This window comes from Callorhinus ursinus, unplaced genomic scaffold (genome assembly GCF_003265705.2).
Source record: "Callorhinus ursinus isolate GAN/ISIS: 27379988/994484 unplaced genomic scaffold, GSC_fseal_2.0 scaffold15, whole genome shotgun sequence".
Lineage (NCBI taxonomy): Eukaryota > Metazoa > Chordata > Mammalia > Carnivora > Otariidae > Callorhinus > Callorhinus ursinus.
Window position 1 is genome coordinate 2166179 of NW_027397077.1, and position 24298 is coordinate 2190476.

Sequence of the window (24298 nt, forward strand, 5' to 3'; positions counted from 1 at the left end):
CTGGACAACAGGGGCCAGCTGGTGCCCTGGCTTTCTCTTATGGAAGAGTGCTCACCATGGGCTTCTCCAGGTAGAGAGCTCAGCGCCTCAGCCACTGTGGCCCTCCTGCGCCCACGGCCCCCACAGCAGCAGGTCTCAGTCTTGGCCGAGGACTGCCCACAGGGCAGCAGCGAGGAGCAGGGACGGGTCGGGCGGGGCAGGGTGGGCGTGCATTTGCTCCTTGCCCTCCCCATGTGACTGAACTGAGGCCTGAGTGCTTCCTACCTCCCTTGCCACCTACAGACCACCCTGGGATACTGGCTCGGAGTCCTGATGCCCCGGGTGATGGCGATCACCACTCTATACCTCGGTCTCCCTGGATGCCAAGGGAGCTTGGGAGACATGGCTGTGCCACCCAGAGCTCAGCAGCATGGGGTGGCTGTCTGAGGGGCAGGCAGTCGGTGCAGCTGCTGCTCACAGGCCCTGGTCTCCAGGGCTCCCCTCCCAGTGAAGGCCCTGGAGGACGGTGCCTAGGACGCTCCCTTCTGAGCCTTGGTTCCCACATGTCCCTCCCCAAGTGGCCAGAGCAGACATGGATCAGGTGGGGCTTCCCACGGTGGAGATGTTTATTGACAAGAGCGGGGCTGGGCTGGGCTTCCAGCCTCCACTTCTGGCCAGAGCAAGCAGGAGAGCAGGAGAAGGGGCGCCTTGACGGCGGCACGGGTCGCTGTCCTGTGGCTCGGGAACCACGGCTGGAGCCGGCCTCACGCACTCACGCGCTGGGAGCGTACTGTAGCACCAGCCGGTCAAAGTCGTTCTCCTTAAACACAGAGTGTGGATGGCGCGCGGGGGGGGGGGGGGGGGGGACAAAGAGAACATGAGTCGGGACCCCCGTCACTGGCCTTCCCCAGCCCCGCCTGGGGGTCTGGGGACCTGGGACGGCCCAACAGTTCGGGCTCACCTTGGCCTGGTACTCCTTGATGAAAGGGTGGGACCGGTGAGCGTCCTTCAGCTGGGACAGGTAGCGGCTTGTCACCTGCAGGGGAGAGGAGGCCAGATGGGCTGAACAGGGGCCCCCAGGCACCTCTCACATACAGGGTGAAGGGAGGGCTGGGGTGGGGTGGGGGCTGCCCAGCTGACCCCAAGCAAGAGCCCCCGGCTTCCATCATCTCCATCAGCCTACCCTGGAATCTGGCTGATGACAGGACCCTCAGGGCTGGGGCGGGGAGAGGGGGGCAGCTGACCCAGAGCCTCCATTCAGCACACAGTGGGGGGGATGCCCCACAGGGTTCAGGCGAGTGGGGTGGGAGGGACCCAGGCCCTAGGAGAGGGCGGAGGGCCAGGAGGAGCAGAGGGCAGGTCAGAGGGAACTGGGCTGGGAGGGCAAGTGCGTTTGTTCTGGGCGCACTGTATGGAGAAACCCCAGAGGTCTTGGTATTAGAACCTGAACCCCAGACAGAGCCCTTGCTGCCACTCGCCCCACCTCCCCAGGCCCACCCCCACTACAGGGAGCGGGGGCAGCTGTCTCCCTGAGACTAGGGGTTCAGTGCTGTTTGTGGGGTGACTGGGAGAGTAGTCCTGTCTGCTATACTACGCTAGCCCCGAGGCTGCCCAGGGGCCCTCCTATAAGGCATGGGTGACAGACTGCCAGGAAGCCTGGGGGTGGGTCCCCAGCCAACTGGGCCAGTCAGCCACCTAACCAGTGGTGCCCCAGAGTTCTCCCTCCCTCCCCACCCTCAGACAACGTGGGCTCACAGGGATTGCTCCCCGGGCCCCTCTTCTTCTGTTCTTTTGCCCACCATCCACCCAGAGGCGGCACAGGTGGGGGTCCTGGCTCAGCTGGCCCTGGCCCGGGCACGCTCTGAGACACACGCCACTAGTTCACGGGGCCCATGGGAGCAGCTGGCCTACAGCCTCGGCACCCGCAACACCACCTTCCCAGGGCCCCTCGCACTGATGGCGACTGCACCCCATCCAAAGGAGTGGCTTTGTGCCCAAGACCCTGAACTTCAGAGCTGGGGCCACACCACAGACCTCTGCCCACCTCAGGCTGGCGCCGTGGAGAGCAGAAAACCTCCCTGTGCCGGGGGGGGGTCCTACCTCAGGGGGCTTGCCCAGGTGCTGTGACAGGACGATAAGGTTGATCAGTGTCTCCGGGTGGCCACTGTCCTGGAAACACAGGGGCATAAGCGAGCAGGGTCAGCTCCCCCAGGCCCCCGACTTGGCCTGCCCACCCCCATCTCAGGTGCTCCCACTGACCCAGGGTGAAGACATGACCCACACAAGGTCACACCCTCAGAGGTGGGGCAGGGGGTGGGGCTAGGAGACCCAAAGCCCACCCACTGGCCACTCTGCAAGGCAGTGACCTCAGGGCTCTCCTTTCTGCCTGGGAGGCAGTGCGGTGGCAAGGGGGGGCCCCAGCCCCACCCCGCCTTCCTGGCCTCCCTGCCTCTCCCCAGCAGCGGCTTCTTCCCCTCTGAGCCTGTTGTCTCATCTGCGGGCCAGGATGAGACAGAGCCCCCTTGCCGGTTGCAGTTTGGGAGGGGTTATTTATCACACCAGTCGCAAAGGAACAGAGCCCAGCCCAAGGCAGCCTGAACACCATCACAGGCAAGCTGTCCCTCTCGCTGCAAAAATGAGGTCTGAGACCACGGGGCACACTGCGTCCACCCCTCCTGCTCACCAGGGCCCTTGGCAAGAAGCTGCCGGGAAATTATCAGAACATCCAAGCGAGGGACCTCACCCCACCCACCCACACAGGGCTCTGAGGCACAGGGAATCCCGGGAACTGGCCCTGGACCACCTCGGCCAGGACGGTCAGACCACTGCAGGGAGCCCTGACTGGGCACTTGGAGCAGAGACACAGCAACCTGGACCCGAGGCGGCGTAGGTTCGAGGGGCCGCACAGACCCCAGCCTCTGCACAGACCGGCTCCACTCCATGGCTGCTCTTCTTTGGGGAGACTCAACGCCTTCCCACCTTAGTTTCCTCAGCGGTTGTCATGGGGGACAATGGCACGTGTTCACAGAAGCAAAACGAGGGGAACACCAAAGGAATGGGAAGGACAGCGGGAAAGCATGGGGTGGCCCACAGGACCGGGACGACTGAGGCCATGGCACGCCTCAGGCCCTCGAGGGGTCAGGGCCACGGGGCAGTAAGCCAGCCCAGGCGGGGTCGCAGAGAATGAGGACAGATGGGTGTCATTTAACTGGGGACCCCGCTGCCCTCTCCTTTTGGGGCAGAGGTGCCCCACCAGGCCAGGCATTCCTGACGAGGCCTGACTGCACCCAACAGTCCAGCTAAGGTCAGAGCCTGTGAGGAAGGCACGGTGGCCGGCATGGACACAGGGCACCCTGGCGGGGCAAGGCACCTCCATGCGTGCAGCCCAAGGAGCACCTGACTGATGGCCCCTGGCCCATCCCTGGTCTGCAAAAAACTTCCTGATGGTAACTCGACCCCTCGCACAGGTAAAAGGGAGAAAGCCTCCTACTGGTGTCTGTTTCTTGTTACATCACGAAATGTTTTCCAAAAACGGAAAAAGCTTTCACGTTTCCTCTGATTATAAAAGTAACACACAAGACCTCACGCGTTGGTCGGGGGAAGAGAGCGAGGGCTGCCCTGCCAGGGCCCCACTCTCAGTCCCTCTTCTAGACCCGGGCAGGCAACGTCTCCCATCTGCATCCCGCTCTCCCCTTGGTAATGAACGGCAGGCATCTCTTCCAAGTACTGGTTCAGGTGAGGAGTCACATCAAGAGGCCCCCAGGCCCGGCAGCCAAGGTGACAGGGAGACCTCTTGCTCAGCTCAGGCCAGCTAAAGCCCAGGCCGATGGGATCTTCCCATTTCTAAGAGAAGCCACGATCAACATTTCTATTTGCAATCCGATTCTTAGCTGATTTGGTGTTAAAATAAACTCCCACGTGGTCACATGCCAGGCCCATGGGGCTGCCTCTGCAGCAAGCCCCGCATCCCCAGCCGCCCCCACCGGGAGCCTCGGTGCAGGCTGGGCCTGCCGTACCTTGTCCAGCGCCTCCTGGAGCACGCCTTCAGCGGCCTCCCATCGGCCCTGGGCCATGTGGCAGGCCGCCTGCCCGTTGAGCAGCAGCAGGGTGGATGAGCACTTGTCAGCCATTTCCTGAAAGATGTAGTAGGCATCCTGCAGCTTCTCGCCACCCTGCAGGGACAGTTCCAACATCACCGGTTTGTCACCCTGCTTCCCAGCCCTACCACCACCCGCTCCCTCACAGAGCAGGGTGATGCCAGCATGCCAGCAATTTGCTGAGGTGATGCCGGCGTGGCCAGAGCGCGGCAGGCAGTCCCTGGAGCCCTGTCACTGGCAGTCCGGGTTCTGAATGAAAGGTTCTGTCTGCCTGCTAAAGACGCAGCATCACTCTTAGAGGGGAGCCTGAGACCAAGACGTGCTTGTGAAAAAACGCAGAGCTGGTGAAGAGTGGGCAGGGTTCACCCCGCTAAACTAGATACTGGAAGCCAGCTTGGGTGAGGCCTCGGTCCCCCAAGGCCAGTGCAGGCGCACGCGGATGGGGAACACATTTTAAACAGCCCATACAAAACAAAAAACAAAAAACATAGCTTAGAGAGGAAGCCCAGTGCCAAAACCCAGAAAAAGGGCCATTGCCAAGAAAGGGGGAGCAGGTGCCCAGGCATGGGGGGAGATAGGGGCTGGGCACAGGGGAAGGTGTGTGTGTGGGGGCACACTGTCCACTGCCCACTGCCAGGAGCCCAGGGAGCAAGCTGAGCAGGAGCCAAGCCCAGGGTGAGCCCTGGGAGGCTGCACTGCCAGGCAGGCCCACTCGCTCCATCAAGTCTGGTTCCAGAGCACCCCAAGCTCATTCACTCTGGCTCTGGTCACGCTGCTCAGCTGTGAGGAGCCAGGAATGGGGCTGGGGCTGCGCAAGTGCAAAATGTGCCGGGGCGCACTGAGCTGGGGGCTCCCCTGGGGGACGGGTCCTGGCCCCAAAGGAAGGAGCAGGTCCAATGTGTCCACAGTAGCCTGTACCAGCACCCTCCCCACAGAAGCGGCCAGCACGGGATGCAGGGGGCACCCCCCACCTCCCAGCTCTCCGATGCTCCCTCGTTCCCCCAGCACGGCCCAGGGGCTCACCACAGCCAGATTGACCCATGCGGTGGCCAGCTGGGTGAGGGTAGCATCCTCGTCCTGGTCCTGCATTTTCTTCAGCTCCTTCCTGGGGACGGAACAGGAGGGTAGGAGGGAGCCCCCCGCACTCCTGCTCAAAGGGCACACACTGGTGCCGGCTCGCGGGCCCGACCCGGCCGCCCCCACTACACACTTGGGAAGCCCACCCCAACTCTGCAGGTCCCACCCTCCACATCACAGAAGGAAACTGAGGCAAGGACGGCACCATCCCTCGTCCCAGGCAACACCCTGCAGGGAGGGTCGCATGGGAGAGACGTACCGGGCAAGGTCTAGGCGGTCCAGCTTCAGCAGGATCTGCACGGTCATGGCCATGCTGCAGGACAGAGAGGCAGTCAGCCGGCACCCTCGCCACTCTGCTGCCTATCAGGACTCCCCCGTGTGGGCGCCACCTCCAGGAACATTCCTAGGAGTGCTTAGGCCACCAGCCCTGCCTTGCCTAGGGCGATGCTGAGCCACACTGGACTCAGACCCAGGCACTGTGCAATGGGCCAAGCTTCCCACCGCTTCCCAGGGCCCTGGCTTCCCCATTTCACCAAGCACACGTGGGGCTGGAGCTTTCATGAGGTCCCAAATCGTCCCACTCTGACTACCCTGAGGCTGGGCATCCTTTCTGCACCCCACTCCTGGTGTGAGGGGGACACTGGCCACCGCCCAGTGGCAGGAGCCCAGGGAGCAAGCTGAGCAGCCATGCCCAGGGTCAGGCCCAGGGAAGGCTGTGGGTCCAGTCACAGAGGTGCTGCATGGGGCAGGTGCTCACCCCCTCTGGTTCCCGCACCCGTGGCTTCCCTCTCTGCCTGACAGCTATGACCCCCGATGATGTGTGTAGTCACTTGTTCCCACATTTTCCCGCCCAGATCAACCTCTGTAGGCGTCTGAGAAATAGTTACAGAGTCTGCTGCTTTGTGAGCTGTGTGCCAGACCGATTTCTAAACCACCACAAATCCCTTTCTGGATAGAACAGGGATAGAAACAAGAAACAAAAATGAACCTGTAACCAACCAACCAAGGGACAGCAGGCCCCAGAGAATTCACAGGGGAGGGGGGTCGCACTCTCCGGGACATGGCGCCGTAGATGCAGCGCTGGCCAGAGTCACCTCCTGGGGTGGGGGGTAGAGCCTATGGCGCGCCGCAAGCCCTGGAGTGCCGTGAATGGGGGCCAGCCTCGGGGGAGGGCCTGGGGGAACGCAGGGAGGACATGGAAAGGCCCGGGCCCAGGAACACAAGGCTCCGTGGTGGGGGTGGGGGTACAGAAACCACAGGCAGAAACAAAGGTGCTTTCTCCTCTGCCACCGGGAACGGAGGGTTTCCAGCCCTGGGAGCCGTGTCCTTGGGAACGGCAGCCCAGCCGTGCAGAAAGGACTGAGGACGGGAGCTGCAGCCTGAATGGGAAGCCTGGGCCCCACCGGTCTCTGCCAGCAGCCCCCCACTGTTCCCATGACAACGGCCAATGAGGCACTGAGCAGCCTGGAGACCAGAGGGGCCGCTCAGGCCACCAGGCCTTCCCCCTGGAACAGGGAGGACACTCACCACTCCAGGCTGTCCCCCTGGTGCAGGGCACGCAGGGCTGCATCTGGGTTCTGGTCGTGAAAGTAGATGGAGGCAGCCATCAGCAGGAAGATGGTGTTGGTCACATCCACGCTCCTGCTCATCTCCCGGTCCAGCTCAGCCACAATTGAGTCCCTGCAAGACAAGGCTGCTGAGGGCCTGCAGCCAGGGGTGGAAAGCAGCCTCGCCCCCATGGGAGCAGACAGGTCCAGAGAGGGTGGGTCAGGCGCCCAGGGGAACACAGCAGCTGCAGGCAGAATGGGCCCAGCTGTCTCCGTCGAGCCCCACTGGGTGCCAGCTTCACCGCCTTCCCACCTGGCACTTCCCACCATCAGGCAAAGAAACGGAGGCCTCGTGAGGAGATGTGGTGCAGGAGGGGCCATGTCCACAGAGCAGTGCAGATGACTGCCTAGGCCTACAGATCCAGGGGGCTGTGGTGTCCACACCACCCCGGACGTGGAGGGCCGGGCCAACTCGCCGGGGACGCCTCTCTGGAGACAGGAAGCCACACAGATGAATCTCACCCCAGTGACATCGCTGCCTCCCCAAGGAGGCCGGCTGCTCCTGGCAGGTAGGCCACATGCTGGGCTGGGGGCCAGGCTGGAGTCCAGCGCTCCGCCAAGAATCAGCCAGTTCCCCCAAAGGCCATAGAACATCTGAACCATGATCTGCTTAACTAGAAAACAGAGCCAAAACCCCTTGCTCCAAAAGGCTGCTGAGCAGTTGACAGGAGAAGGGAAGGGCCAGGCTCCGAGTCACCACCAGACAAAAGCTGCTGTTCAGAGTCCACGGGATCTCCACAAACACATGCAGGTCACGTGGGCTGCTGGGGGGCTGCTGGTCAGGATCTACATCTAAGGCCCTGGAGGATGGGGACACTCCTGCCACTGTCCTCATGACCACCAAGGGGCCTGATGGACAAATGACTTCACATCTGAGACTATTTCCCGCCCTGCACACCTGGACCGCATACAGGGTGTGACAGAGAGTCGGCATGGAGCCCTCGCGGCCACCCCATGATATTCCCTGCCTGGGAATTTACTGAGAGTAGACATGCCACCTGCCATTGTTGACGTGATGCGAGCACCATGCGCTCTGTTACTCAAACATGTCATTGTTCACCTACAGGTGCCGGGACTTTCTCCACAGCCTGCTTGCTGGGCTGGCTAAGGGGCAGTAGTTTGGGCTGCCAGGACGGATGCACCCTGAACCCCTCTGCCCTCCTGGGCCCCTGCCCCAGGCCCCACAGCAGCCCCTGCTCCTAGAGGGTCCCAGAGTCCCTTCCTCTTCCGAAAGGAGAATAGGGCTTGTCACCCTGGCTCATGAAGTGTGGAGAGGGAGAAAGGATAGCCTCAGGAGCCTGCCTGTCTTGGTGTCCTGGGGCTGCCGTCACAAAGCACCACAGACTGGGAAGAGGCAAACAGGAATAGACTCTCTCAGAGAGAAGACGCTCTAGGAAGCAGGAGTCTGATATCCAAGTGTGAGCAGGAAAGGTTCCTTCTGCGGCCTCTGAGGATGAATCCATCCCAAGCCTCTCTCCTGGCTTCAGCTGGCCGCCCATAGCCCTTGGCACCCCTTGGCATGTGTCACCCCGATTCTGCATCTTCACACGTGCCTCCCTCTGTACCCTTCTCTGTCTTCTCCTCTTATGAGGACACCAGTCTCTGGATTCAGGGTCCACCGTATATCCTATTACCTATTTACATTTGCAAACACCTCATTTCCAACGATGTTGCATTTGTGGGTTCTGGGGATCAGAACCGGGGGGGCCCCATTCAGCTGTCACTGCTGACAAAGTAAAGCCCCGAGCCTCAAGCTTTAAGAGAGAAGGAGCCCAATCAGGAGCCAGGGCACATAATGCTGCCCTCCATAGCGCGGTGGCAGGGGCCACAGCAGGTGGTCTCACCCACACCTGGGACCCGAAGACAGCCTCTGTGGCCCACAAGAGGAGCACGGTATCAATGAGGTCACGGTCAAGTCCTGATCTAAGGAAGTTCCACTAGGCAGAGACTGGGCAAGGCTGTTCTGTGAGGCTCCTTGCCGCTAAGAGGGAGGCTCCAGGGTGGAGGTGGGGTCTCGGGGCTGCGCAGGGGAGCAGAGGAAGACCCACAGAGCAGAGCGTCTCCATGTCATGGGCTAGGCTGTTGCCCTATCCCAGGCACCCTGTGGGGAGCAGATGTGAACATAAAAGTTCCTAATCCCAGGGGGGCCTCACGACCAGCCATTCCTGGGGTGGGGGAAAGGGTACAGAGGAGCCGTGGGGCCCGCCACGTCATGCTGGAGCCCCACGGCAAGGGCGAGATAAGGTCTCACGACTCCCACCTGCAGAGGCAGAGGCAGAGCCCATAAGCACCCGGGCAAGTATCCTGGCCAGCAACAGAATGAATGGCTCATACAAATGCCCCCACAGGGTAGCAATGTGCTTTCACTGAGGCTCGGGGAGGTAAGAAGGTAGGGAGAGAGAGCCCACCCCTACCCTCCCATCCTCACCTCCGGCTGTCGTTGGCCAGGTACTCAGCGAACATGCGCACGGCCTGGAGCTCAGGGGCCGAGGAGGGCTTGATCTCGTCCAGGACCACACCATACTTCCTCTGCAGTCAAGATAAGCACGCCGTCAGCTTGGCCTACTCTCCGCTGTGGGGCTCAGACCTCAGCTCCAGGAACACATGAGAGCTTCTTAGGGCTCTAGCAGCACCCTGGCAGAGCCCCAATGCCTGGAACGAGCGGCTGCCACCAGCGCCCACCACCCCCAGGGACGCCCCCCCCACCTCGCCGCCCAGCCTGCCAGGGGCCAGCCCTGCTACAGCACCTGCTGGAAGCCAGCATGGCATCACTTGTCACCTGTCAGGCCACGATGCCCACCACTCTAGCTGAAGACCCCCGCTGTCCAGCCCCTAGCGCTGAGGTGACAGGGCGAGGGCCCTGCCAGCTCTGGGGGGAATGCATCGCCCAGGGACAGGGGGTCTGGGCGTCAGGACACACACCCCCTCCCTGCTGACACACAGAACTGGTGGTAGTGGTCACTGCTGGGAGGGGAACTGGAGTCAAGGTCCCATTTTCACTACAACCCTCTCTAGGTAGTTTTGATGTTTTTGCTGCCACCTACAGGTGTTCTGTGTGTACACTTCGCACAAATACATCACAAGGAGATTCCGAGGGACACTATGGCAGCCCCTCTGCCGAAGGCCACACATACTGTCAAGGGCAGGGGGCGGGGGGGGGAGGTCCCATCAGACTCCAGAACACTCCACAGAGGGAAAGACATGAACAGGACCAGGGAGCCACCCAGGGCCTGATGTGAGGTGGGGGCAGCCGCGAAGCCATGTGCCCGGGACAGATCACAGTCCAAGACTGAGGCCGGGGGGGAGAAGGCAGGTGGGAGGCCGGCTGCCGGTGGGCCTTGGCAGGGGAGACTGGGACAGGGCACAACTCGGTCCTCTCTGCACCATCTGGACTGTTTGCACGCCCAGGGCAACATTCCTAGAGCCTGGAATAAACTATGGCCTCGACTTAACAGCAGTGTCAACCCTGGTGCATCCACCCATGAAAGCACCCCATCAATCTAAGACGTGAGTAGTAAGAAAAGCGGCCTGTGGGCTGGGGGTGGGTACATGGGAGTCTCTTTACTATCTACTTGGTTATTCCGCAAACCTAAAACTGTACTAAACAAACAAAACCTATTGATTACATAAAAAAAGAAAAGGGAGAAATCCCTACACTGGGCCTTGGGCCTGGTGAGTCCACAACCTCAGGGACACGGCCACCTACCTGTGGAGGCCACACCGGCTGCTCAAAGTCCTGGACTCTGTCCTTCCTTGTCTGTAGTCCCCACCCCCGTCCCCGCCCAGCACTCTGTTCCTTTACTCTGTTGTCCCAGGGCTTTGGAGGTCACTAGCCCACACTCACCTGTGCAAGGTATGCCCTGTACAGGAAGACATCCCTTTCCACGTCTCTCTCCGGGCTTGAGGGCTACGGAGAGAGAGAGACAGGTCAGGGTGCCTGGAGCCACGTGCCAGACACATGGAAGCCAGGAGCAGGCAGCTTGCCCAGTGGACACTGGGCCTACGTCCCAGCCCTGATCTTGTCCAAGACCACCACCACCCTGGGAAGGGGGTTCAATCCTCACCCACATCCGTCCAGGTGAAGAAAGTGGGGCACCCACTCCAGCAGCACAGCAAGGAGCCAGGGTGGAGCCCACGCCTTTAACCACTGGACATGTGGCCACTCATACTGACAGGCACCCCCAGGGTGCAGCAGATCAAAACAGAAGCTGCGCAGTGGTATGGGTGGTCCGAGACGTTGGGGGAGAATGCCCCAGTGCCTGGGTTTGTAAAAGTAGAGAAAACAGAGGCACCTGGGTGACTCAGCCAGTTAAGTGTCTGCCTTTGGCTCAGGCAGTGATCCCAGGGTCCTGGGATCAAACCCCGCATCAGGCTCCCTGCTCAGTGGGGAGTCCGCTTCTCCCTCTGCCCCTCCCCCGGCTCATGGTCTCCCTCCCTCTCTCTAATAAATAAATAATATGTTAAAAAAAAAAAAAAAAGGTAGAGAAAAGAGGCCTGGGAGGATTCCCATCCAGAGGTGGGTGGGTGATTCTGAAGAACCGATGGGACCCAGGACATGTGCAAAAGGGACTTTACTTTTTGTAACAAATATTTTCATGAAGCCTGTTCCTGTCCTGTTTTTGTTCCGAAACACTTTCTAAACACGGAAAACAGAAGAGACAAAGGTTTGCCTCACTCAGAGGACATTTCTAGGAGAGCTCAGCCAGCTGCCCGGGCACAGGGACATCCGCGTCCAGCTGGGGCCATGCCGCTCAGCCCCACCGCTGCACAGCCGGGGAGCCCTGGTGAGAGGACTTCACACACTGCTCACTCTGGGACTGTGGGGAAGCCCCTGAGCCCTGGCCAGGCCACGAGGCTATGGGGGAGCCGACCAGAGCCAGGAAAGGAAGAAGGCTCGTAAGGACTCGGGCAGAAGCTGTGTGGTGAGCGCTAGGCAGATCTCCAGATCTGAGAAAACAGGGATGGCGTGTTTCTGAGCAAATGCTTCTCCACCATTTGCGGCTTGGGGATAGCTCGCCAGAATTACCTGAGAACAAAGCCAGGAGGCCCACACCCACCAATGCCAGCCGACCCCAGAGTGGCCCCTGACTGCCCCCAGACAGCTCAGAGGTGCAGCCAATCCAGAGGACAGTGAGTACCATGGGGGGTTGGGTAGTGATGGGATGGGGGCCACCGTCAGGATGGCCACACTGGACCTTCAGCTCCTTGAGGCTTTCTTCACTGCTTCGTCCCCAACACTTCGTCACCATCTTGTGGGCACTTAAGAATGTCTGACAAACAAGGAAACGTCACGATGGTGACATAGCACTACAACTGATCAAGGGCAATGACACCCTGGGTGTTCCACGTGGGGCCACCTCAGCTCAAGTCTGTCAGAGATTGCTGGGGCCACTGTAATGAACTACCATAAACTAGGTGGTTGGAAATAACAGAATATTATTCTCTCATGGTCCTGGAGGCTAGCAGCTCAAAATCAAGGTGTCAGCAGGACCATGCTCCCATCAAAGGCTCTATAGGAGGATCCTTCCTGGCCTCTTCCAGCTTCTGGGGGCTCCAAGCATGGCTTGGCTTGTGGCCCCATCGCCCCCCATCTCTGCCTCCAACTTCTCTGTCTGCCTCAAACCTCTCTTTGCCTTTTTCTTAGAAGAGCACCACTCACTGGATTTAGGGCCTATCTGAAATCCCAGCTGATCACATCCAGAGATCCTTTATGGAATTAAAACGGTAATGATCCTTTTGCCAAATAAGCCATGTTCACAGGTTTCAGGTGAACATATCTTTTAGGGGACACCGTTCAACCCAGTATAGGCTGCCTAAGAGAAGGTTTAGGTGGCCCACGGACCAGAATTAAATCGCATCGAATGGCTCAGTGGGGATAGGGAGAATGGCATGGTTTTGGGCCAGTGCATGTTCCCCACGTCACCAAAGAGAGAGCAGTTCCCTTGCTCAGAGGCTGGGCTGCAGTGTGCCTCCACCCACAGCGACTACCAGTCCGGTTTCCGTGACTGTTTCCAGTCCCTCTCTACGTATAGCAGAGCACGCTGGTCCTCCCTTTCAGCAGCGACGGAAAGTCTGAACATTATGAGAGGAGAAGACGCAAAGAACGTATGGCTGATGTAAGTAGAACACACAACAGAAGCCAGACAGCAGAGCATGACTGTGATGCTGAATCTCACAGTGACCCTGGCGAGACAGGTGTCATTGTCCCTATTGGACAAGAGGGGAGACAGGTGCACAGAAATGCAGGGATTTGACCCTGGCTGCAGAGAGAACGTAGCAGAGCCAGAGTCTGAGCACAGGTCTTTCCTGATCTTCTCACCGTCTACATGCCCCAGGAAGGAGGCACCCAACTGTGGTGGTGAGCCGAATAAAGGACACCCCCCTGCGATGTCCATGCCAGTCCCTGGGAACAGCTTCCATTCTGTCACCAAAGGGACCTCAAAGATGTGACGAAGGTTATGGATCCTAAAAATGGGGAGAGTATGCCGAGTCATGGGGGAGGGCCCAGCCTAATCTCAGAAGCCCTTAATAGCAAGAACTTTAATAGCAAAGGATAGTCAGAAATAATGCAGCACCAGGAGAAATCCCAGCGAGCCCAAGTGTGAGAAGGATTCGACCCAACACCCTGGGGCTGGTTCTGACATGGAGAGACCCTATACAAGACTGAGGATTGGAGAGAAGTCTCTAGGAGCTGAGGCTGGCCCCTGGCTCAGAGCTAGCAACCTGGAAGCATATTCTTCCCTAGAATCTCCAGAAGAGACACAGCTTGGCCAACACCTTGATTTTAGCCTGATGTGAGCCATGTAGGACTTCCGATCTACAGAAACTGAGAGATAATGAACTTGTGTGGCTACAAGCTGCCGTTTGTGGTCATTTGTCACAGCAGCATCAGAAAACAAATACAACTGCACAAGTGTCATTTCAAGTGTGACAGCTACCTGAAGTCCATTTTAGGCTTTATCCCCATGATGCTCAGGGAAACCAGGTACACTGTCAAAAGCCAGAAGCATGACCAAGCAAGCCGTCTCTATTTCAGAGTCCAAAGTCCTCCCACGCCTCTGGCTGCCTCGGTGAAGAAGTCCTCCGCTCCTCTGCTTGGTGCTCCAATGGTCTCCCACACCTTCAGAATAAAATCCGAACCCCGACTGTGGCTCCCGAGGCCCTGCCTAGGGCCCTGCCCACTTCATTCTCCGTCCTCCCCCTGCCTGCACTCACCCCACTTCTGCTACACCAACCTTTTATGCTTGGACTACCCGGAGCTCATCTCTGCCTCAGGACCTTGGCAGCAATTTATGGGGTTAGATGCATCTCAAGGTTCAGTCTCAGGTTCAAATGATGGTCAGAGAGGCTGGTGCTTACTGGATCACTCCCAGAGTCAGCAGCCTCCTCACCCCCATTTTCCAACTCAAAACCTTTTTTTTTTAAGAGAGGTGTATGTGTTGGTTTTTTTTTTTTTCTTTAAGTTTATTTATTTTTTTTTACTCATCTCTACACCCAACATGGGGCTCGAACTCAAACTCACAACCAAGATCAAGAGTCATATGCTCGGGTGCCTGGTTGGCTCAGTCATTAAGTATCTGCCTTCAGCTCAGGTCATGATCCCAGGGTCCTGGGATCGAGCCCCGTATCGGGCTCCCTGCTCAATGGGAAGCCTGCTTCTCCCTCTCCCACTCCCCCTGCTTGTGTTCCCTCTCTCGCTGTGTCTCTCTCTGTCAAATAAATAAATATAATCTTTAAAAAAAAAAGAGTCGTATGCTCTTCTGACTGAGCCAGCCAGACACCCCTCCAACTCAGCACTTTTTGTCTCACCCCTTAAGCACTCAAGTTATTACATATTTACTCGCTTCTTTACTCGTTTAACCTCTCTAGGACACTAGGCTATATGAAAACTAATAAAAAGAAAACTAGTTGAAAACAGAGTCAGGAGGCCAGAAGGGGGAGCTCTCAAGCCCTGACACTCCAGGTCAATGGCAGACCCCAACAGAAGAGAGGTACCATGCATTCCCCACAGGAGGAAACATACACTTTACCACCCCCACAGGAGGATGAAAGATTTCCTCCTTGCCTGGCAACTGCCTAGCCAAGGAGAGACTGTCACAACTCAGGCAATGAGAAGCCACTAGACTTTGAGCTCCCAGTTTACTCCAATGGATTTTTTTGTTTATAACAGCCCCTCTCAATTCCCCCTTGCCCCTGTGAAAGAGCAGTCCTCTTTGTTCTCTGGACTTGCCTATGGTTTTGCCATAGGTTACACGTCCTAAACTGCAATTATCCATTTCCCCAATAAACCCATTTTGCTGGTAAAATAACTGCCAGTTTTCTTTTTAAGGGTAACAACAACGAGGGCCGGCAAGACCCTGTCAATTTCACCACTCTTAGAGAATCGCCAAAATTTCACAAATGTCAGTAACGTCCATGTCACTCCCTAAAAGTTCCTGCTAAAGGACCTGCCGCCCCCTCTTGTTATCCACTGGCTGGGCCCTGCCTAGCAGGGCTATTTTCTAGCTCTCAAATGGCCAACCTCATTCCCATCACTGTCCATCACACCACCCCCTGACTTCTTGTTTATTTACTCGTTTACTGTCTCCCTGAGGAACTTGAGATTTCCAAGAGACCACGGAGTTTTACCTATTTTATCACTGCTTTGAACCCAGCACGAATACACTGCCTTACCCATAGAGAAGCTCAATGAGGAAATGAATGAATGAATGAATGAATGAATGAATGAAATGAATGGGCAAGTTTGGGGAGAAATAACCGAGCTAGTGGAGCAGGGTAACGTCGAGGAAGCCATTTCTCTCTTTAGCATCCTAAAATGAGAACAAACAACAATCCCTACTTCACGGGTATTGAGGGTATGGTGGCACACGTGGGCTCTCCACAAGTGAAAATTACTACTATTAATACTATAGTGGCATAAACACCTCCCTTACTCAAATGCCTTCCACGGCGCAGAACGAGCTCTCAGAGTGAGAAATATCAAAAACTGTCACGGCTTTGAATTTTGTCATAGGCAAGGGTAACTCCTCACAGCGCTCTGAAGAGATACGTTGGGGGGAAAACGCCGCAAGAAGAAGGAAGAGTTTTTAAAAAATCAGAGCGCGACCAGCGGCCACCAGGAAGCGTCTTTCGCCCACCATCCCCTCGCCCCCGAGAGGCCGCACCTTCACCCGCTGCGCCTCGTTAATGCACTGCTGGTAGCTGCCAATGTAGAAGGCATTCTTCACGTCGAACAGCTCGTCCACTTCCCCGGAGCCACCGGAGGCCGGGCCGGGAGCCGGAGGCGCCATAGCGCTGTGGTCCCAGTTGCTCCTCTTCCGGAGGGACACGTCGGCCGGAAGCAGAGAGTCACCGCAATGCACGCTGGGTATTGTAGTTTACTCGTTCCTGCCTGGAGAGGAACCAAACGGGAATTAAAGGACGGGAGTCGCAAGTGCGATTCGCAGGGCATTCGGGAATTGTAGTTTGATTTTATCGCGCGAGCCAATGGAAATCGGGGAAACATGGTAGGCATGGGGTCGAGGCTGGGAATGGCAGAGCGAGCTAGAGGTGGGTGGGACCACGCAGCGAGCGATCCAGTAAACGGGAGGGTTTCTGTGACGTCATCGGTACGCGCCGGAAAGCACCGCTCACACGGGTGCTCGCACGGGTCTGGCGGGCCGGATGGCTGGCTTCGCGGAGCTCGGGCTGTCATCGTGGCTTGTGGAACAATGTCGGCAGCTGGGTTTGAAGCAGCCCACGCCTGTACAGCTCGGCTGCATCCCCGCCATCCTAGAGGGTAAGTGTGGCCCGTCCTCTTCCCCAGGAAGCCCACCCCCCCCGCCGTCGGCTCCCTTTCCTTCGCGCAGCCTTTACCCACGCCACTCTTGCGAGGCGAGGGATACCCTTGGGCGTTATGGGCGAGCCTGGGTCCCAAAGGTAGACTGGGCATTGTTAGCGTTTGGAATGCACAATTGACTCCCTGTGTGTCCGCACACATGTGATATAATCCCAGAACTTTCGTGACCTGTGGACGAGCTGTTCAACGTGAAGAATGCCTTCTACATTGGCAGCTACCAGGGATGAATGACTAGACGATACTACTGGAAAACTTTGGTAGTTTGCATTACCATCTTAATTTTACAAATGGAAACTGAGGGGGCGCCTGGGTGGCTCAGTCGTTGGGCGTCTGCCTTCGGCTCGTGTCGTGATCCTAGGGTCCTGGAATCGAGCCCCGCGTCAGGCTCCCTGCTCCGCGGGAAGCCTGCTTCTCCCTCTCCCCCTCCCCCTGCTTGTGTTCCCTCTCGCGCTGTGTCTCTCTCTGTCAAATGACTAAATAAAAATCTTTAAAACAACAACAACAACAAATGGAAACTGAGGTGTCAAGATTACTGGTAAATGCAGGAGTCTGGTCCCATGAATCCTGGGCTACCCGCTCTGGCCCAACCCAGTTTGCCATTAAAGAGATGCTCTTAGGGGCATCTGGGTGGCTTAGTCGGTTGAGCGTCAGACTCTTGATTTCCACTCAGGTTATGTTGTCAGGGTCGAGAGCAAGCCCAGCATTGCGTGGAGCCTGCTTGGGATTCTCTCTCTCCCCCTCTCCCTTTGCTTCTGCCCCTTCCCCGTGCTTTTCCACTCTCTATAAAAAAAGAGAGAGAGAGAGAGAGACAGAGGCCCTTAGGAAGCCTAGGAAGTAACAAGTTGAGGGTTGAGGGATTAAATAAACAAAGATGAAGAAATCAGCAAGGGAGCCTAGGATGCAAATTGGGGGAGGGCATTCAGGTTTCCCTAAGCTGGGATGCTCTGTGAGGGAGTCAAAATGAGATAGCGACCGGTAGCAGGGTGCCTGGATGGCTCCGTCCGTTAAGCATCTGCCTTCAGCTCAGGTCATGATCCTGGCGTCCTGGGATCGAACCCTGGGCAGGGAGCCCGCTTCTCCCTGTCCCTCTGCCGCTCCCCCTGCTTGTCCTTTCTCACTCTCTTTCTGTCAAATAAATAAATAAAATCTTAAAAAAAAAAAAAAAGTAGTGAGTAGTAGCATCTTGGGTCGGATGGATGTGGGTTCCACTCCAGCCTGCTACTCACTGGTTGTGTGTTCTGGGCACATCTCTGAGACTCCATTTCCCTTTCTGTTCAGTGGAGACGATAATGGTCGCACCCTCCTAGAATTTGTCTGTATGCCCAGAATGTAAATGACATAGGCCAGTTTTGGACATATGGTAACTGCTCATGGAACGTTAGCTATTATAAACTGTGCCCAGTAGAACACTTGTCTATACCTGGAGTATATTGACGTTCCTTTGCCCTCTGCTCAGGTCGGGACTGCTTGGGCTGTGCCAAGACAGGCAGTGGCAAGACAGCAGCATTTGTCCTGCCCATCTTGCAGAAGCTGTCTGAGGATCCCTATGGCATCTTCTGCCTCGTCCTGACACCCACCAGGTGAGCCCCCCACAGGCTTTCTGGGTGAGTTAACCATCTGTGTTTTTAGGCAAGCACTTTTACCTCTCTGAGCACACTTTCCCTACATATAAAATGGGGACAGAAATCATTCCTGTCTCTTAAGGGAGGTACAGAATTAACCAGGATAGTGTGTGAGAAGTGCTGAGCATAGGGCTTGTCTCATTGCAAGCCCTGGCTAGACAGGAGTTATCAGTAGTCTTTTTTTTTTTTTTAAAGATTTTATTTATTTAGAGAGAGAGAGAGAGAGAGAGAGTGAGAGAGCACAAGAGGGGGGAGGGTCAGAGGGAGAAGCAGACTCCCTGCTGAGCAGGGAGCCCGATGCGGGACTCGATCCCGGGACTCCGGGATCATGACCTGAGCCGAAGGCAGTCGCCTAACCAACTGAGCCACCCAGGCGCCCTGGAGTTATCAGTAGTCTTGTAGCCCAAGATAGAGACACATCTCATGTTCTTGGGCAGACAAATATGGCAGTTGACATGGTAAGTCCTCTAATGCCAGTAGGAGAGTGTGTATGCTGTGAGGGTGTGGCCTGGGGAGGGGGGATTCGAGGAAGGCTTCATTCTCGGGATGCCTTAAAGGATGACAGGGGTCTCTCAAAGGGACAAGGTTGGGGAAGGAGATTCTAGGCTGAGGGAACTGCTAGTATATTCAAGCAGAGGTGTGAGAGAGGCAGGGAACTTGGGGTAATTGGGGCCAGGCAGGTTAGAGCCAACTTGAGAGAAGTCTGAGAGTTAGAACCAACTCTGTGAGCATGTCGGCAGGAGAGGGCAAGACAGGAGGACAGGAAGTGGGCACATGGGCCAAGGAGAGGCCTGGGCAGAGCTGGGGCTGAGGGGTAGGGAAGAAAGGACATGGACACTGACCAGCCCCAGGGGAGAGGGGACTGACGCTTAGGTCTTGGGATTTGGTGACTGTGGTGTCGAGGCCACTGCTGAGGAGGAGAGGCCAGTTTGGGTGGGACTGGTGGGAGAGGGGCCGTGGGATGTCTGGGTCCCAGCCGTGTAAGGGGGCCGCAACCGGGCTCCAGTGCTCAGTATCAGGGCCTTTATCCAGAAGGACCTGGGAGCTGTGGTGGGTGTGTAAACAGGAGAGGGCCAGCCAGGAGGTCTGAGGGATGGACATGGGAATGGGAGGCAGGCATACAACCCCTATCTAACCCAGCCTGGCCCCTTCACACCCACAGGGAGCTGGCCTACCAGATTGCAGAGCAGTTCCGGGTCCTGGGGAAGCCTCTGGGCCTGAAAGACTGCATCATTGTCGGCGGCATGGGTACAGAGGGCCCAGGGAGGCTCTGGGTAGGGGACCCCCCGCGGCCTCAGGCCACCCACCCAGACCCACCTCTCACACTCCACCTGCAGATATGGTGGCCCAGGCCCTGGAGCTCTCCCGGAAACCACATGTGGTCATCGCCACACCAGGGCGCCTGGCTGACCACCTCCGTAGCTCCAACACTTTTAGCATAAAGAAGATCCGTTTCCTGGTGAGTCGGCCTGGGGCCCGGATTCATCCATTTGGGACGTGTCCCGCAGGCCATCCAGCAGAGCCTTAGGAAGGGTGACAAGGACAGCTGAGGGATCAACAAGAGGTGGCCTGTAGTAGTCAGGGTGGTGGGGGGCAGGGCCTCTCTGAGGCGCAGAAATGCTTGAGGGAGCAGATATCCGAGACCTAGAGGGAGAAAAAGCTCCAGGGCCCGTGTGCAAAGCTGGGAAGGCGGCATGTGGGGGAAGCAGGCCTCGGACAGCACTCTCACCCCTGTTCCCCTCCCCCCGGCCACTGGTGCTGCAGGTGATGGATGAGGCGGACCGGCTGTTGGAGCAGGGCTGCACCGACTTCACTGTCGACCTGGAGGCCATCTTGGCGGCTGTGCCCACTCGCAGGCAGACCCTGCTCTTCAGCGCCACACTGACTGACACGCTCAGAGAGCTTCAGGGCCTGGCCACCAACCAGCCCTTCTTCTGGGAGGCTCAGGCCCCGTGAGTCCACAGCCAGGTCCCAAGGGGCAGGGCAGGGCAGGCAAGGGGTGGGGGGCCACACCCAGCAGAGGTTACTGCTCTCGGATGGTGAGGGGCATTGACTCCATTCAGCAGTAGGGGAAACTGAGGCCCCACCATCCCCAGGGTACGTACAGTAGAAGAGCTGGACCAGCGCTACCTGTTGGTGCCTGAGAAGGTCAAGGATGCCTATCTGGTCCACCTGATTCAGAACTTCCAGGACGAGCACGAGGACTGGTCCATCATCATCTTTACCAACACGTGCAAGTGAGCATGGCCCTGCCTCTCTCTTCCTCAGACGCCCTCCCATAGCCCTTTACAAAGGCCCGAGGTACGAGGCACACCGCTGGTCTTGGCACTCCAGGGCCTCTGCTCAGACCAGAGATTTCAGAGGATTCACTCAAGGAAACTCAGAGAGGTCAATTTGCTGAGGCCACCCCTCCGGAAGGCAGGACCAGGATTTGGGGTTCCTCAGACCCGCTCTTAACCAGAAGGTGCAGGGCTGTTCCCCAGAAGCCCTCTGCAGCAGCCGGGAAGGCCTTGAAGCAGCCTCTTCACTGTATGTCGGGGTGTCACTAAGGCCCAGCACATTGGCTCCGACACCCAGGCCCTCCTCTCTACAGTCCCAGGGGCCTTCAGAATCCTTTGAAGCTCTTGGGGAGGTCGTTAGGAAGCTGTAGCATGAGCCAGAGTAGATAGGCAGCCTACTTCACATGGAGGAGATGACCTGAGTGGCTGCTGCCCCCCAAGAATTTATTGGCTACCAGAAGAGGAAAGTCTGGATGTAGGGCTGACTCTCATTGGCTTAGGCCAGGGAAGGGGTCGGCAGAGAGGATGTCAGCAAGCGGGATACCCCACACCCTTGCTTCTCCTTCACCAGCTGTGTGGGGCCACCTACTTGCAGTCCTGGGGTGTGCTGGGGCAGAGTGCCTTCCCAAGACCCTGGCTCTGGAGAGGCTGACAGCGTGTCCCTCCCCCCAGGACCTGCCAGATCCTGTGCATGATGCTGCGTAAATTCAGCTTCCCCACTGTGGCTCTGCATTCCATGATGAAACAGGTATGGGACCAGGCTGCCCCAGAGACCCACCCCCCCATCCCTAGCCTTATCCCTGGCAACTTGTCCCAGCCTCAGGGCCTTTGCCCACACTCTTCCCTCTGCCTAGAACACTTCCTGCCCCCCATTTGCCTTGGTCTGTCCTCTTGGGTGAGCCCTGGGAGGGTGGGACTTGCCTGGACTCCACCCTGTCCCCAGGCCTCACACAATAAGTGCTCAAACGTTTGCTGAGATGCCACCTGACCCCCGTTCTTCCCAATTCTCTCCCCGACTTGGCCACAGAAAGAGCGCTTTGCTGCCCTGGCCAAATTCAAGTCCAGCATCTACAGGATCCTGATTGCCACAGACGTGGCCTCCCGGTGAGCAGCCCCAGTGTACTCCCTCCCCTGTGCTGGCCCAGGCAAGAAGTGGGGCAGTCCCGACTTCATGGCTGAGTGACCTGGGGTGAGTCCCCGCCTTGGTTTCCCCATGTGGATGGTGGCACTGCCTGGCCTCTGCTTCCAGGGGCCTGGACATTCCCACAGTGCAGGTGGTTATCAACCACAACACCCCCGGGCTCCCCAAGATCTACATACATCGCGTTGGCCGGACAGCCCGTGCAGGTAAGTGGACAGGGCGGGGTGGTCTTCGGACCCACGTCCTTCCGGCCTGCCCACCCCATGAGGCACCAAAGTCAGGAGCCAGTGGGAGAAGATGTGGGGATAGAGCCCGCAGGTGAGAGGCAGTGTTCACAAATTGGGGGAATCATCCTTTTGAAAGCAAAGGCAGGAATGCTCTGGTTTCTCAGATTCTGTCATGCCTGGAGTGGGGAGAGGCAGGGATTCTGGGGTGGCCAGACTGGGCCTAGCCCTTCTCTCCTGTCCTGTGGCCTGGGGACAGGTCACATCAGCTCTCTGGGCCCATCTCCTCAGCAAATGACAGGTAGCAAGAATGACGCCTGTTTGGTGCTGCTCCAAGGGTCATGGGCCTCACCAGCTGTGAGCGCTGTTCCAACACCGTCACCCTCCCAGAAACGGGGGCTGGATACACCAGTGTGCGCAGCTCTGTGCTGAGGCCCGTCAAGCCTTATTGCTGACAAAACTCTGATAGCCGTGCCCCAGAGGGAAATCAACCACATCACTCACCCCAGTGTAAGGCCAGCCTGGCAGGAGAGCCACCTCTCGTGGTGTCCTGTGTCTCCTCTGGGAGGGACCTGCCCTCACCCCGTTCACCAAGCCCTCACTCTGTTCCCACCAAGAGGGGCCCTGAGCTGCCTAGCAGTCACAGCCTGTCTGTCGGCTCCTCCCTCATAGCAGGTAACTGTGGTGTGTCCTCGCAGGGCGGCAAGGACAGGCCATCACCCTGGTGACGCAGTATGATATCCACCTTGTCCATGCCATCGAGGAGCAGATCAGTGAGTGGAGGGGTGCGAGAGGGGCTGGGGGGAGGCGGGTGCCTCTGGGTGTGATGCCCACTCACCCCCCCTCAGACACCTGCTGGCCTACTCACTGAGCAGAACTTAAACTGCACCTTCCATCCTCTGCAACCCCAAATGAAGGTTTTTGGCCCACTTATCAAAGAAAGCTTCCCACAGTGGCCCTTAGCCGCCAAAAGCCACATCCGGTGGGAAAGGACTTTGGTTTCTCAGCCTGGGATATATGGATGGTGTCTGTGGAGAGCCAGAGGCCCCAGGGCCAGGGTCTGGGTGTGTTTAAAAACCCTTGGGTGGTTTTTAATGTCTAGCCCAGACCGAAGCACTGGAAAATCTGTAATCACTGTACAGACTGCCCTAAAATTCAGAATCTCTGGACTGCAAAGGACAGTATTTGAGTACTCTGTACCCCAGCGTGGGGCTCAAACTCATGATGTCAAGATCAAAGAGTCTTGCACTGTTCTGACAGAGCCAGCCGGGCTCCCCTAAAGGATAGCGTTTAAAAAAAAAAAAATACTTCCAGTCAAGTTCATAGTATTGCTAACAGCAACGAATAAAGGACAGCTGATCTCCTTTAGGTCTACAATCCCAGATCTCGTCCACCTGACCCTTTTCTGATATGACCCATTCTTGCATGCCCCACTGCATGGGGAGCTCACTCCCAAGCCAGAATCCCTCCCCTTGTCTTGTCTGCCCTCTCCCGCCCCTTGGGACCCCTGCCCCTACAGAGAAGAAGCTGGAGGAGCTCTCCGTGGAGGAGGCCAAGGTGCTGCAGATCCTCACGCAGGTCAATGTGGTGCGGAGGGAGTGTGAAATCGTGAGTACTGGAGGCCTTGGGGCCCAGGGTGCCCCCTTCGACACGAGGGCCCCCATGATGGTCTCTCCTTCCCTCCCCAGAAACTGGAGGCAGCCAACTTTGACGAAAAGAAGGAGATCAATAAGCGGAAGCAGCTGATCCTGGAGGGGAAGGTGAGGGCTGAGCTGGCAGGTGGGGGTGCGGGGGGAGGGCTTGCAGGGGGCAGATTGGGCAGCTCGGCCACCTGTGGGTCCTCCCATGCCAGGACCCTGACCTGGAGGCCAGACGTAAGGCTGAACTGGCCAAGATCAAGCAGAAGAACCGGCACTTCAAGGAGAAGGTGGAGCAAGTGCTGCGGCGGCAGAAGGCTGGCGGGGCCAGCCGCCGGGGGCGTCCACCCAGGGCCCCACCTGGAGCACACTCAGCCCCGGCACCCAGCCAGGGTCGGGCTTGAGCGCCAAGTGGCCCCCACCAGCCCCGCCTGGGATTCCTTCCCAGAACTGACGGTGGGAGGGCTCCTCCCCTCCCCCCGGGGCCTGCTCAGTCGCTGTCCTTGCGACCCAGGGACACCCATGTTGTGCACCACACAGCTTTCCACCTTGCAGCCCCCGGCTGGCCCCTTCTCAGAGCCCCTGCCAAGGGTCAGGCTGTGGACGAGGAAGGAACACTGGCTATGAGGTTGGGCCCAGCAGCACACACAGTGACCCTGGGTCACCTGGGGGGGGTAGTGGATGTACAGGGCCCCAGAGCAAAGGTGTGTTGCTTGCAGGAGTCACTTAATAAATGGGTCTCTCAACTTCCTGGTCTGACTGCGGGAGTGGGGGCAGGGGAGGAGGGTTCAGCTGCT

General features: G+C 57.9%; 2 protein-coding genes across 6 annotated transcripts; one reads left to right on the forward strand and one right to left on the reverse strand.

Moving 5' to 3' along the window:
• Positions 1-576: 576 nt before the first annotated feature.
• COPE (COPI coat complex subunit epsilon) lies at positions 577-16218 on the reverse strand. Of its 5 annotated transcripts, none has more exons than XM_025885416.2 (10): positions 15925-16218; positions 10605-10667; positions 9189-9289; positions 6681-6833; positions 5413-5466; positions 5100-5181; positions 3996-4151; positions 2080-2148; positions 941-1015; positions 577-799 (listed from the first exon to the last, which is right to left on the reverse strand). In XM_025885416.2, exons 1-10 carry the CDS (start codon positions 16048-16050, stop codon positions 752-754), a joined length of 927 nt encoding a protein of 308 aa, XP_025741201.1. In that variant the 5' UTR covers positions 16051-16218; the 3' UTR covers positions 577-751. The 5 variants fall into 5 exon arrangements, with proteins under 5 accessions (XP_025741201.1, XP_073757125.1, XP_073757124.1 ...); XM_073901024.1 differs by lacking the exon at positions 15925-16218 and adding an exon at positions 10825-10960; XM_073901023.1 differs by lacking the exons at positions 9189-9289; positions 10605-10667; positions 15925-16218 and adding an exon at positions 7014-8962.
• A 164-nt stretch (positions 16219-16382) lies between these two features.
• DDX49 (DEAD-box helicase 49) lies at positions 16383-24247 on the forward strand. Its single transcript, XM_025885576.2, has 13 exons — positions 16383-16538; positions 18055-18178; positions 19383-19468; positions 19558-19679; positions 19985-20172; positions 20317-20457; positions 21172-21247; positions 21527-21603; positions 21749-21846; positions 22563-22637; positions 23384-23472; positions 23553-23624; positions 23717-24247. The coding sequence occupies exons 1-13, from the start codon at positions 16424-16426 to the stop codon at positions 23903-23905; spliced, it is 1452 nt and encodes a 483-aa protein (XP_025741361.1). The 5' UTR covers positions 16383-16423; the 3' UTR covers positions 23906-24247.
• Positions 24248-24298: the final 51 nt, after the last annotated feature.

Excerpts from the sequence above, each read along its gene's own strand:
- COPE (XM_073901021.1), bottom strand. The coding sequence starts at position 7,363 with ATGGTTCAGATGTTCTATGGCCTTTGGGGGAACTGGCTGATTCTTGGC. Across the intron at positions 2,149-3,995 it reads TCCAGGAGGCGCTGGACAAG|GACAGTGGCCACCCGGAGAC; the intron begins GTACGGCAGGCC and ends CTGTGTTTCCAG. Across the intron at positions 800-940 it reads TCAAGGAGTACCAGGCCAAG|GAGAACGACTTTGACCGGCT; the intron begins GTGAGCCCGAAC and ends TCTGTGTTTAAG.
- DDX49 (XM_025885576.2), top strand. The coding sequence starts at position 16,424 with ATGGCTGGCTTCGCGGAGCTCGGGCTGTCATCGTGGCTTGTGGAACAA. Across the intron at positions 16,539-18,054 it reads CATCCCCGCCATCCTAGAGG|GTCGGGACTGCTTGGGCTGT; the intron begins GTAAGTGTGGCC and ends CCCTCTGCTCAG. Across the intron at positions 23,473-23,552 it reads TGCGGAGGGAGTGTGAAATC|AAACTGGAGGCAGCCAACTT; the intron begins GTGAGTACTGGA and ends TTCCCTCCCCAG.